At 38.3% G+C, this 14830-nt stretch overlaps 1 protein-coding gene across 1 annotated transcript in view; it reads left to right on the top strand.

Moving 5' to 3' along the window:
- The window catches only part of LOC103514467 (E3 ubiquitin-protein ligase hyd-like), a gene marked incomplete at its 3' end in the record, with an annotated part of 49955 nt that overhangs the window by 5969 nt on the left and 29156 nt on the right, over positions 1–14830 (top strand). The window contains exons 3-10 of the mRNA XM_026827427.1: positions 2915–3114; positions 8575–8775; positions 9620–9838; positions 11198–11322; positions 11807–11914; positions 12877–12940; positions 13406–13598; positions 13898–14004. Of these exons, the coding sequence (XP_026683228.1) occupies positions 2915–3114; positions 8575–8775; positions 9620–9838; positions 11198–11322; positions 11807–11914; positions 12877–12940; positions 13406–13598; positions 13898–14004 (1217 nt within the window). The remainder of the gene's footprint in view (positions 1–2914; positions 3115–8574; positions 8776–9619; positions 9839–11197; positions 11323–11806; positions 11915–12876; positions 12941–13405; positions 13599–13897; positions 14005–14830) is intronic.

Here is a 14830-nt window from a genome sequence, read left to right as displayed (position 1 = left end):
GATTATTTCAACCTCCATTATATCAACTCTCTATTATTTCTACTCCAAAAATCGGGGGTTTTCCCTATCTTTCAAGGAAATTCTACTTTATCAGAGGAAGAGATCATTGAAAGAGTTCAAATAATGAGACTAATGACGAAGAAAACAATATCGAAGACGTGTTTTTTTTTTGTTTCTTAGTTTGTTTTATTTAATTTTAAAATAAAAGGTTATTTCTTCCCTTTTTTGTTCATTTGTACCCTAAATTTGGCCCTATTTTAATTGTTTTATACGGGCCCAGTGTCCGAGAGTGGCGGAGGCGGGGACAGTTTCAACCGGTGGCGAGACCGACAGTACTACGGCCCGCGCCGCTGGCTCGAGTCGGCACTGCGAGATAGCGGGAATTGCTCCTCGTACCCCGGCACTGAGCGGGGGGAGGGTGCGGGAGGCGACGGGAAGAAGAAGGAAGCCTCGCAGTCGCCCCTGTGGATGTCGGACGACGTTGAGTTTTGGCCCCCGGATAAAGGTCAGTTCAAGTTTTTTTTACCTTGCCCTTGAAATCAACAAAGATTTTATCTTTGCTATGATGATACTTTGTCTCGTTCGTATGAAAAAAACATGAAGCACAAATACTTTCATAGTGTTTGTATCTCTATTCGTGTTTTTAGAGATTTCAAATAGACCCTGAGCAATAAAACAGATGAGATTCGTTCTTGGAACGATAAGACTTTCGCTTTTACAGTTTCTACAATCAAACCTCTTTTTTACTTCCCTCACCTTACAAGTATAGTGAGGAAAGTAATGTAAAAATTACACAAAATCTAGGACCCAACATGAAGTGTCCTTGGCTATGATGATACTTGTCTCGTTCGTATGAAAAAACATGAAATACAAATACTTTCATAGTGTTTGTATCTCTATTCATGTTTTTAAAGATTTCAAATAGACCCTGAGCCACTACTTAAGAGATTTTTTTGTTTTCATAGACGCTTTAACAATTACAGACCTACAAACAGTTTATTGAATGTATTGCATAGTACACAGGTACACGTACCAGCAACATTTTCATCAGAAACATTGTTTCTCAACGATCCAGAAATGTTTTTGCAACAATCCAGCAACAATCTAGTAACTCTTTTTACTCTCCAAACTTATCATCTCTGAAACATTTTTCTTGTCCTTTAGTGTGTACATATTAGGTTTTATCTTGAAAGTTGCTCACCATTCAAAACATATGTTTCGCAACATTTGCGCAACGAAATAAATATTTCCGGTGTCTACTAGGGCAGGCGCGCTTACCTAATAAACTCCCTTACCTTCCAAGCTAAGCGTGCTCTTTTTACAAAATCCTTATGTATTTACAAAACCCTTAAATTATTACAAATTACAATTTGCTTTGGATTCCCCACAGGCACAGACCAAGTACCGGAATTCATCAACATAGCATCTCTACACAGCGAGCTGATAGCACTCTCAGCTAATGGACAATTATACCAGTGGAAGTGGACCGAACCAGAACCCTACAGACACCCAGACGTAAGTAGATAACTTGGTGGAATTAGAACCCTACAGACACCCAGACGTAAGTAGATTATCTTCTAATTCTTGCTGCTGGAGTCTGACTTGTTGCAAAATCTTCTGTGATAATGTTGAGTCAACAAACTGGAAAAAGAAAAGAATACCATTTAAGATAAGCTTCCTGACAGTGGGTAACTTTAGACCATTTCAGCCCCTAATGGCCTGTTAGCTGAAGAGCTCTGTTAAGACTATAAAAATCATTGGAACTTACAGGTCTTCTCAGGGCTAAAAAAAAAAAAAGAAGAAGAAGAAATGGTGAAATCCACTGGAAAGGTATCTCCTGGGGGACATAATTATTAGGATTTGTCACAGACAAATTCTTATTCAGATTAGGGGCTGTTTGATTTTTTTTTCTTCCCTTCTCCAGATAGTAAAGGAAGAAAAGTGATCTAATCAGCCGAAATGTTTCATTTCTTACCTCATCATCCTCTGTTTCTTTTCTCCTGCCAGGTTTCTGCCGACCCTTCATTCCCGTCTCAAACTTGCCACTGCTGATGTCTTCTTCCAGGGATACCTTCTGTTTGTGAACGGCATGTTTTTTCGCTTTTTTGATCTTACCCATTTTTCATTAACACAAGGTATAAATCTCAATAAATACTTGATGCAAGAATGCAAGGATCAAAAGGTAAAATGTTTTTTAAGTTTTAAGAAGATGATTTTTCAAGAGTCGATTCCCGGCGGGGTCGAAGTTTTCTTCGGCTCTGTGCTTGGAGTTCGGGGTGCACTCAGCCTCGTGAGGACAATCGAGTAGCAACTAGTGGCTGCATTACAAGTTACAAGTCAAAGAATCGAGCGATGATAAGTATGATGATAGAGTAAATGAAAGACTTGTAATAGTGTGATAACCACAAAGTTGTGATAAAGCTCTCTGCTTTACCACAAAGATTCATGATTTTTTTAATTCTATTTTACAGTAGAACCTCGATTATTTCAACCTCCATTATATCAACTCTCTATTATTTCAACTCCAAAAATCGCGGTTTTTCCCTATCTTTCAAGGAAATTCTACTTTATCAGAGGAAGAGATCATTGAAAGTGTTCAAATAATGAGACTAATGACGAAGAAAACGATATCGAAGACGTGTTTTTTTTTTGTTTCTTAGTTTGTTTTATTTGATTTCAAAATAAAAGGGTATTTCTTCCCTTTTTTGTTCATTTGTACCACTAAATTTGGCCCTATTTTCATTGTTTTATACGGAATTTCGATTATATCAACTTTTATACAGAACCCCGATAATTTCAACTACTTACCCTTCCTTGGTCCCAAATTAGTTGAAATAATCGAGGTTCTACTGTACTTGATTGAAGACTCGGTAACTTTGTGAAGGTCCATTTTAACTTTTATGTGTTGTTTCAGATCTAAAAGCTCCGGAGGTGCTGGTACGAGCAGCAGTGGTGGAGGTGGTAATGGCCCCGGGGGAGGAGGAGGGGGAGGTAGTTCTAGTGGCGGAGGTGGGGGCAGTAGTGGTAGCAGACGGACGATGTCCCGTACCATAGCGCGGGTCATGAGAACCTCGCAGACCCCGTTCCGAGGTGCCCCTGGCAGAACCACAACTGGTAAGTTATTATTATTTTTTAAAAAACAAGATACTTTGTTTTATTTTTAACAACAGAGAAAATTACAATTGACAAGCAACAAACAAAAGATAAATTAAATAAATATTCTCTTAAAATAAATAGTGTGGATCATCTTGTGTGGTATTTATTTATTTGTAATAACAACTAATACATTTCTCTTGGATTGCATAAATGATTGGGAGACAGTCCAAGTGGAGTGCATTCGTTATTAAACTAATCTTAATTCATAAGGAATTTTACAAAGATACTCCTCCATCAACAAGTTATTTATCCTAAACATTATGTTTAGGATAAAATCCGTCGCGGGCGGGGTTCGAACCCGCGACCTAGCGCTTACAAGGCAGACGCGCTACCCTCCAAGCTAACTAGGCTGTCAATTTGCCTGATTCTGCATGACCTATATTTGGGATTGTCTCTTGTATCAAAATGTCTGCTGGACATTGATATTTAAATAGGTACCCACCCATGTATTAGGTATGTTGTACCTATCCCTGTCTTGTTAGGTATGTTGTACCTATCCCTGTCTTGAAGAAGCAAGTGAAGATTTCAGACTTGTAGAAAGGGGATGGCAATGGTGTAAGGAGCAACTGAACTCAAAAATGATAGGATTAAGGATGTTAAAGAAACTCATGACAGGCTAGGCATGGGGTGGGGACTGAGCTGCTTTATTTCAAATTTTTTGATCCCTAATACCATTTAGCCAAGAAATCTTGATTATTTAAAGTTCAAAAAACATCAAAGCTAGCTATTGAATAGGCTGTCATATTACTGTCATAAATAGATTTTAATCCATCTTTATTACAACAATATAATTATGCCTTTAGCTGTATCCGCTTCACTGTGGAAACGCGATGATCTGTTCTCCACACCATCGTTTACAATAAAATTGCCACTTTTTGTGAATCAAGTAGAAAAGAAATTGTTACACTAGTGCTTTCCGTTCTTCAGTTAGAGCGGTTTTACATGTTTCTGTTCTTTATGGCGGGATATTTTAAATATATTTTATTATTTTTTAAAGAAGAATATATAGCTGTGCAAAACTTCACAGTGATCCAAGGGCATAAATAAATAAATAAAATGCACTTTGATCTTTTAATTGACCATGGTAAGCAATAATAATGATGTTTTGGTCTTGCTCATGACTAAATTTATAACATACACAGAGTGATTGACTCATAAATTTTTGAACCTTTTTTTGCTCATGAAACTCTCACATTTTTTCTGGGAATGATTTTCTCAATCCTGATGATACTAAACTTTAGACTTTGATCTTGATATGGACTTACTAAACTTTAGACTTTGATCTTTGGGTGCAGGTTCCAAATCAAGGAAACATATCAAACTCAAACACTTGGGGTGGGTTGGGTATCACAAACCTTCTTTTCAGCCCATAGCCCATAATAGCCTGGCTTATGAGCTGTTACTTAAGCCTACTCAAATGATATGAAACTTCACAGGCACTTCAAGGGCTGAAAAAATATTGGTGAAATCCATGCACAGGTTTTGGTTTCACTTCTACTTATTCTCCAGGTACCAATTCTAACTCAAGTTTGAAATTTGATTTGTGGGTAAATACAAGCTTCTTCATCATTATTCCCTGCTCTGTATTAAAAAAAAGGTGGGGGGACAAGGCAACATTATTATTTCTTTATATACCTATCATTACTTCTATCTTATTCTTGACTTCTACTTCCAAGTTCTTTGGAATGGGAAATTGGCTTTTTTTTCTTTACTTGATTTTTTGAAAAAGCACATTCTGAATGTTGAAAAACCGCTGTGGCCTTGCATAAAGAAAGCCACTCACTATCAGGTTGACCTGACAAGTACACTTATCAGGTATACCTGACACCTGATGAGCACATACACTATCAGGTAGACCTGACACCTGATCAGGTCTACCTGATAGTGAGTGACTGGCCCAAGACTCTGCTCTACATAGAAAAATCTTGTGTTGATATAGGTAAGTAAAAATTTATAACCTTTGTACTTTGACCCTTTTTACTTTCTCTATCCTATAGGAAGGAAAGTAATGTAATCGGGTCAAATTTTCGATGGTCAGTTTTTGGTGTCAAAACACGTTTTGAGGTCCCTAGAGCCTAACTCCAAAGTTTCAGCCATTGGTCTGTGTGTGTCTGTCTGTAAACAAAATATCTCGAGAACGGTAAGAGCTAGAGACTTGAAATTTGGTATGTAGCTGTCAAATGTGACAAGGTTATAGAAACTCATGACAGGCTAGGCATGGGGTGGGGACTGAGCTGCTTTATTTCAAATTTTTTGATCCCTAATACCATCTAGCCAAGAAATCTTGATTATTAAAAGTTCAAAAAACATCAAAGCTACCTATTGAAAAAGAGCATCATTGATATTTTAAATATATTTTATTATTTTTTAAAGAAGAATATATAGCTGTGCAAAACTTCACAGTGATCCAAGGGCATAAATAAATAAAATGCACTTTGATCTTTTTATTGACCATGGTAAGCAATAATAATGATGTTTTGGTCTTGCTCATGACTAAATTTATAACATACACAGAGTGATTGACTCATAAATTTTTGAACCTTTTTTTGCTCATGAAACTGTCACATTTTTTCTGGGAATGGTTTTCTCAATCCTGATGATACTAAACTTTAGACTTTGATCTTGATATGTACTTACTAAACTTTAGACTTTGATCTTTGGGTGCAGGTTCCAAATCAAGGAAACATATCAAACTCAAACACTTGGGGTGGGTATCACAAACCTTCTTTTCAGCCCATAGCCCATAATAGCCTGGCTTATGCTGTTAAGCCTACTCAAATGATATGAAACTTCACAGGCCCTTCAAGGGCTGAAAAAATATTGGTGAAATCCATGCATAGGTTTTGGTTTCACTTCTACTTATTCTCTAGGTACCAATTCTAACTCAAGTTTGAAATTTGATTTGTGGGTAAATACAAGCTTCTTCATCATTATTCCCTGCTCTGTATTAAAAAAAAGGTGGGGGGACAAGGCAACATTATTATTTCTTTATATACCTATCATTACTTCTATCTTATTCCTGACTTCTACTTCTAAGTTCTTTGGAATGGGAAATTGGCTTTTTTTTTTCTTTACTTGATTTTTTGAAAAAGCATATTCTGAATGTTGAAAAACCACTATGGCCTTGCATAAAGAGAGCCACTCACTATCAGGTTGACCTGACAAGTACACTTATCAGGTAGACCTGACACCTGATTAGGTCTACCTGATAGTGAGTGACTGGCCCAAGACTCTGCTCTACATAGAAAAATCTTTTGTTGATATAGGTAAGTAAAAATTTATAACCTTTGTACTTTGACCCTTTTTACTTTCCTTATCCTATAGGAAGGAAAGTAATGTAATCAGGTCAAATTTTCAATGGTCAGTTTTAGGTGTCAAAACACATTTTGAGATCCCTAGAGCCTAAATCCAAAGTTTCAGCCATTGGTCCATGTGTCTGTCTGTAAACAAAATATCTCGAGAACAGTAAGAGCTAGAGACATGAAATTTGGTATGTAGCTGTCAAATGTGACAAGAATGCGACACGAAACTTTTGGTTAAGACTGGTGCAACGGTTGGCGTCATTTTACCGCTTTTTGGCGGTTTTCGGTGTAATTGACAATATCTTGGGAACGGTATAAGCTAGCGACTTGAAATTTTGTATGTAGTTCACAAATGTGACAAGGATGCAACACAAAACGTTTGGTTGAGATGGTTGCTGCGCTTGACGGTATTTTGACCGCTTTTGGACAGATTTCGACTGTATCTTTGTTTCTACCTCAAGGTAAAAGGAAAAAATTGAAGATTTTTCACTTTAATAAATTTGGATTTAGTTGATAGAAAAGTAAGTGCAAACACTTCAAACCTGCTTTTTAGCCTAACAGTCTGTTAGCTTGGAACTTGACAGGCTGTTAGCGTAAACCCCCAGGGGCTGAAAAAAACATTAGTGAAATCTAACTTCAGACTGAGAGTTTTTCTCCCAACTTGGTCTTCTACTATGGCTCTCTTTATCCCCAGATAATTTGAAAAGGATTTCAATCCTGGTATGCAATTTTTATGCAAATATCCCATAAGTTCACAGATAAGCACACAACCATGTGTTAAAATACCTGGTGGGAAGATATATTGTAGCAAATACACAGAAATTACAATCGAAAGGGGCGAAATTATTGCCTAAGGCAATCTCTACCATTCAACCCTAAAACAAACAGTGTGCCACATAGTCACAATAACGAGGTTAAGTTTTAGAGGTCGTTAAAAAAAAGTAAGTCAAATGAGATAAAAAATGAAATCTGGTGTGAACTTACCATGTATCTGCAGTTAGACATTTCTTGTGATATTTGCGTGATTCTGCATGACCTATATTTGGGATTGTCTCTTGTATCAAAATGTCTGCTGGACATTGATATTTAAAAAGGTACCCACCTATGTATTAGGTATGTTGTACCTATCCCTGTCTTGTTAGATATGTTGTACCTATCCCTGTCTTGAAGAAGCAAGTGAAGATTTCAGACTTGTAGAAAGGGGATGGCAATGGTGTAAGGAGCAACTGAACTCAAAAATGATAGGATTAAGGATGTTATAGTAGGCTGTCATATTACTGTCATAAATAGATTTTAATCCATCTTTATTACAACAATATAATTATGCCTTTAGCTGTATCCGCTTCACTGCGGAAACGCGATGATCTGTTCTCCACACCATCGTTTACAATAAAATTGCCACTTTTGTGAATCAAGTGGAAAAGAAATTGTTACACTAGTGCTTTCCGTTCTTCAGTTAGAGCGGTTTGAAATGTTTCCGTTCTTTATGGCGACTTTGTTTTATTTTTAACAACAGAGAAAATTACAATTGACAAGCAACAAACAAAAGATAAATTAAATAAATATTCTCTTAAAATACCAATTGAAATAGTGTGGATCATCTTGTGTGGTATTTATTTATTTGTAATAATAACTAATACACTTCTCTTGGATTGCATAAATGATTGGGAGACAACCCAAGTGATGTGTATTAGTTGTTAAATTAATCTTAATTCATAAGGAATTTTACAAAGATACTCCTCCATCAACAAGTTATTTATCCTAAACATAATGTTTAGGATAAAATCCGTCGCGGGCGGGATTCGAACCCGCGACCTAGCGCTTACAAGGCAGACGCGCTACCCTCCGAGCTAACTAGGCTGTCATATTACTGTCATAAATAGATTTTAATCCATCTTTATTACAACAATATAATTATACCTTTAGCTGTATCCGCTTCACTGCGGAAACGCGATAATCTGTTCTCCACACCATCGTTTACAATAAAATTGCTACTTTTTGTGAATCAAGTAGAAAAGAAATTGTTACACTAGTGCTTTCCGTTCTTCAGTTAGAGCGGTTTTAAATGTTTCTGTTCTTTATGGCGGATCTTATACGTTTCTCTCTATCTCGTCAGGCGTTATCATGGGTTCGGTCGGGTCCTCGTCCACGTCCCGACCTTTGGTCCCGGCGCCCTACGTGCCCGAAGAACTGGTGACCCAGGCTCAGGTCGTGCTGCAGGGCAAGTCACGCAACCTGATCATACGGGAGCTGCAGCGCACCAACCTCGACGTGAACTTGGCCGTGAACAATCTGCTCTCACGGGATGATGAAGAAGGTAAGTCCCTATTAATGATGTGATTTGAATTTTCTCATTTATTTTTAATAATTAGATATATGGGGTGGTCGGAATTTTGACTTTCCTTATCCTATAGATATAGAAGGTAATCGGTTCAAATTTTCGATAAACGTGCCCGAAGAACTGGTGACCCAGGCTCAGGTCGTGCTGCAGGGCAAGTCACGCAACCTGATCATACGGGAGCTGCAGCGCACCAATCTCGACGTGAACTTGGCCGTGAACAATCTGCTCTCACGGGATGATGAAGAAGGTGAGTCCCTATTAATGATGTGATTTGAATTTTCTCATTTATTTTTAATAATTAGATATACAGGGTGGTCGGAATTTTGACTTTCCTTATCCTATAGGAAGGAAAGTAATGTATGTAGGTAATCGGTTCAAATTTTCGATAATCAGTTTTTAGTGCCAAAACACGTTTTGAAGTCCCTAGAGCCTAAATCCAAAGTTTCAGCCATTGGTCTATGTGTTTGTGTCTGTCTGTAAACAAAATATCTCGAGAATGGTAAGAGCTAGAGACTTGACATTTGGTACAGGTACATAGGTACTGATTTTCTCTAATCACTACGGGCTAAAAAATTCCCGGAGGGACGGACCCTGCTTGTTAGTGTCAAAACACGTTTTGAGCCTAAATCCAAAGTTTCAGCCATTGGTCTATGTGTTTGTGTCTGTCTGTAAACAAAATATCTCGAGAACGGTAAGAGCTAGAGACTTGACATTTGGTAGGCAGCTGTCAAATATGACAAGGATGCGACACAAAAGGGTGCAACCGTTGGCGATATTTTACCGGGTAGCTCTGGTGACACCTTTTACTTTTCCTCTTCAGGTGATGAAGGAGATGAAGCAGGCGACTCGTACGCCCCAGCAGACGAACTCATATCTCTCCTAGACGGAGGATTTCACAGTGACCATTCGGTCATCATCGATGCAGACGCTATGTTCTCTGAAGATATGTTTGGATACTCGGCTGCCCTGAGAAGTAGAAACAGCTCGGGTGCTGGAGGGTCTACTTCTAGAAGTTCCTCTCGGACTCCTAATTCTTCAGGTAAGTGTTAGTGGTTCGTGTGGTGGACTTGAGGTCCGAAGGTTGGTGGTTCGAGTCCAAGTCTACTTTTGGATACATTTTTTTTTTTTTACTTATTACAAAAAAAAAGAACTTGAAGTCAGATGCTGAAAAATTGTTTATTTATCTGAGAGGTGTTTAAAATTAGAAAGAAAGAAAAAATCATTTCTTTCGGTGGCTCCGAGTAACTCTAACAATGCCAACTCAACCAGTGGGGGCTCTACAAGTAATACATCCAGCGGGTAAGTTTAAGAGATGGAACGGAAGTACTGAAAGGAACTACGGACGGGTCTGCAAAACCTCGAATAAGAGATAGGGAGATAGGAAATATATGCTATCGCAAATGAATGCTATCGAGCAATAAAACAGATGAGATTCGTTCTTGGAACGATAAGACTTTCGCTTTTACAGTTTCTACAATCAAACTTCTTTCACCTTACAAGTATAGTCAGGAAAGTAATGTAAAAATTACACAAAATCTAGGACCCAACATGAAGTGTCCTTGGCTATGATGATACTTTGTCTCGTTCGTATGAAAAAACATGAAGTACAAATACTTTTATTAGTACTTGTATCTCTATTCATGTTTTTAGAGATTTCAAATAGACCCTGAGCAATAAAACAGATGAGATTCGTTCTTGGAACGATAAGACTTTCGCTTTTACAGTTTCTACAATCAAACTTCTTTCACCTTACAAGTATAGTCAGGAAAGTAATGTAAAAATTACACAAAATCTAGGACCCAACATGAAGTGTCCTTGGCTATGATGATACTTTGTCTCGTTCGTATGAAAAAACATGAAGTACAAATACTTTCACAGTGTTTGTATCTCTATTCATGTTTTTAGAGATTTCAAATAGACCCTGAGCCACTAAGAGATTTTTTTTTGTTTTCATAGACGCTATAACAATTACAGACCAACAAACAGTTTATTGAATGTATTGCATAGTACACATGTACACGTACCAGCAACATTTTCATCAGAAACATTGTTTCTCAACAATCCAGAAATGTTTTTGCAACAATCCAGCAACAATCTAGTAACTCTTTTTACTCTCCAAACTTATCTCTGAAATATTTTTCTTGACTTTTAGTGTGTACCTACATATTAAATTTTATCTTGAAAGTTGGTCACCATTCAAAATATTTGTTTCTCAACTTTTGCGCAACTGTGCGAAACAAATATTTCCGGGGTCTACTAGGGCAGGCGCGCTTACCTAATAAATTCCCTTACCTCAGGCGCGCTACCTTCAAAGCTAAGCTTGCTCTTTTTACAAAACCCTTATGTATTTACAAAATCCTTAAATTACAAATTACAATTTGCTTTGGATTTCCCACAGGCACTGACCAAGTACCGGAATTCATCAACATAGCATCTCTACACAGCGAGCTGATAGCACTCTCAGCTAGTGGACAATTATACCAGTGGAAGTGGACAGAACCAGAACCCTACAGACACCCAGACGTAAGTTGATAGTCGCCTGCTAGTTAGGAGGTCGCGGGTTCGAATCCCTATCTAGGCATAGAGTTTTATATACTCAGCATTATTTAAGAATCAAGTTTCACGAGGGAAACCCGGGTTCAATTCCCGGAGGAGTCAAAAAATTTCCCGACGGAGTTAATAAAGAACGTCAAAAGTTTGAAGAGCCACCCAGCTTATATTAACAGATTAACACGAAATTTAGTTTCATGGTTTTTCGGCATTTACTTACACAAAACTCCTCATTCTTAAGCCAGCCACTCACTATTAGGTAGACCTGACAGGCGGATCTATTCAGCCGTGCCTTTCAGTTCTTTCTGATAATGAGTGTGCTCATCAGGTATCAGGTAGACCTGACAGGCGGACCTGATCAGGTCTACCTGATAGGGAGTGATTGTCCTTACAACTCTTACATGACTCACTTCTTATTCTTACTTCTTAAAACTCATATGCCATTTTCTATTTGCAGGGCGTGGTGCATCATCCGAAAACCATACCGATGGGTCTGTTGTACGAGCGTGTGATTCATTTGTCAGGCTCCGGAGTGCGATGTTCTGTGTCCACTGAAAGTAACAAGGTAAGCACAAGATCTTTACTTAATGAGCGAATTCGTATCGAAAGAATAGAATAGAATATACCTTTGGACTGGGGGACGTTAAACAGGGAGTAGACAAGCTTAGTCTGGCTGGGGGACTTCTAACTGGAAGTATACCAGCCTGAATTTCCCTTACTAAAGAAATATCAAAGGTTGAGTGCGAAGGGCATTCACTCGTAAAATTTGTAGCCAAAACCAAATGTCAGCCCAAATGTCAGGCTCCGGAGTGCGATGTTCTGTGTCCACTGAAAGTAACAAGGTAAGCACAAGATCTTTACTTAATGAGCGAATTCGTATCGATAGAATAGAATATACCTCTGGGCTGGGGGACGTTAAACAGGGAGTAGACCAGCTTAGTCTGGCTGGGAGACTTTTAACTGGAAGTATACCAGCCTGAATTTCCCTTACTAAAGAAATAGCAAAGGTTGAGTGCGAAGGGCATCCACTCGAAAAATTTGTAGCCAAAACCAAATGTCAGCCCCAAATAGTGAAGAAGTATATGTTTATCATTTCAACCTACCTAGTCAAGATGGACCTTCACAAAGTTACAGAATCTTCAATCTATCATATAATTACATGTACACAAAATCCACAGAAATTACAATCAAGGGGCGAAATTATTGCCTAAGGCAATCCCTACCATTCAACCCTAAAACAAACAGTGTGCCACATAGTTACAATAACGAGGTTAAGTTTTAGAGGTCGTTAAAAAAAAGTAAGTCAAATGAGATAAAAAATAAAATATGGTGTGAACTTACCATGTATCTGCAGTTAGATCAAACAGTGTGCCACATAGTTACAATAACGAGGTTAAGTTTTAGAGGTCGTTAAAAAAAAGTAAGTCAAATGAGATAAAAAATAAAATCTGGTGTGAACTTACCATGTATCTGCAGTTTGTGAACTTACCATGTATCTGCAGTTAGACTATGAAATTCTCTTCATAGGGATACAAGGGACTTTTACCAAGTGTAAAGACATTCAAGACCTCCCTGGTGAAATATCTGAGAGGCACACAGTGAAAGAAAAGTTTAGTGGTTAGGTAGAAGAAATAGACCCTGAGCAATAAAACAGATGAGATTCGTTCTTGGAACGATAAGACTTTCGCTTTTACAGTTTCTACAATCAAACTTCTTTTTTACTTCCCTCACCTTACAAGTATAGTCAGGAAAGTAATGTAAAAATTACACAAAATCTGGGACCCAACATGAAGTGTCCTTGGCTATGATGATACTTGTCTCGTTCGTATGAAAAACATGAAATTTTACCAAGTGTAAGGACATTCAAGACCTCCCTGGTGAAATATCTGAGAGGCACACAGTGAAAGAAAAGTTTAGTGGTTAGGTAGAACAACTCCAGGAGAACCCTACCACTTAGATTTTAGAAGAAACCCATCTCCCTCCTTGTTGGGAGTCAGTGCAGTGATCCTGAGGTTTTACTATCCCCACCTATAACACATGTTGTTTTTCTCCCCAGGTTTCACTGTGTCCGGTGGTGTCCCTAAGGTGGGTCAACTACAGAACGCCGCCTGGAATCTATCCGACACGTGTCGCTTCAAAATACTATCCCCGCCAGCTCCTACCCCTCTCACGACGACTAACGTAGAACAACACCGGCCTTCCTCCAACAGTTCCGCCAATCTCAATACTATCTCAGCCAATATAATCAGGTAAGTACTATCCCTACTAACGTAGAAAAACACCGGCCATCCTCCAACAGTTCCGCCAATCTCAATACTATCTCAGCCAATATTATCAGGTAAGAAGAAATCTAGGGCTCTTTTAGATAACTAAAGGGAAAGTCACAAAAGATCTAATCAGGTCGCAGTGACTTAGGTCGTTTATTATAGCCGATGGCCCTACTTATACCAATACCAATAAATAATAGGATATTTATTAATTATTATTGAAATTTTATTATTTCTGTTCGATTAAATAATTCCCAAGTGTTTTTCCTCTCTGTTCCCAGTTTATCCAAGTCTGGTAGCAGTTCTGCCAACAGTAGTGCCAATATAACGAGTGGCGTGGCTCCGAGTAACTCTAACAATGCCAACTCAACCAGTGGGGGCTCTACAAGTAATACATCCAGCGGGTAAGTTTAAGAGATGAAACGGTCAAATTCTCAAATTATATGAGGATAAAATTCCATGCCTCGGCTGGGATTGAACCCACGCCCTCCTGTTTACCAGGCGAGCGTCTTGACCACTACACCACCTGTCCAATTATTACTAGCAGCTCTGTGAACTGTAGACCTTACTCAGATTCTTTTGCCCAAGCTGAGAAGAAGGCACGAATGAATGCTGTCGTGGCTCCGAGTAACTCTAACAATGCCAACTCAACCAGTGGGGGCTCTACAAGTAATACATCCAGCGGGTAAGTTTAAGAGATGGAACTGAAGTAGTGAAAGGAACTACGGGTCTGCAAAACCTTGAATAAGAGATAGGGAGATAGGAAATATACAGTATGACTGAAAGGTGACAAGATATAGACTTGAGTGATCCATAGTGGGAGGGGTGCATTCAACATACTATCCCTGCTGACTTTTGATTTAATAATTAAACAACATTAATCAGAAAACAAAACCCTTAGCTTAGAGCTCCATTATTATGTCAAATTATCAAATAAATGAGGATAAAATTCCATGTCTCGGCTGGGATTGAACCCACGCCCTCCTGTTTATCAGGCGAGCGTCTTGACCACTACGCCACCTGTCCCATTATTACTAGCAGTTCTGTGAACTGTAGACCTTACTCAGATTCTTTTGCCCAAGCTGAGAAGAAAGCACGAATCAATGCTATCGCAAATCTATTGAATTAGAACAGAAGGAATACGTCTTACGTAATAAAAATCACAGAGAACAGGTTTTATTTACAATCACTCAAAAGTTTTAAAGAATGGTTGA

The sequence above is a fragment of the Diaphorina citri genome, unplaced genomic scaffold (genome assembly GCF_000475195.1).
Source record: "Diaphorina citri unplaced genomic scaffold, Diaci psyllid genome assembly version 1.1 scaffold1147, whole genome shotgun sequence".
NCBI lineage: Eukaryota > Metazoa > Arthropoda > Insecta > Hemiptera > Psyllidae > Diaphorina > Diaphorina citri.
The sequence above is the reverse complement of the archived record's forward strand: the minus strand, read 5'-3'. Positions and strand labels throughout refer to the sequence as shown.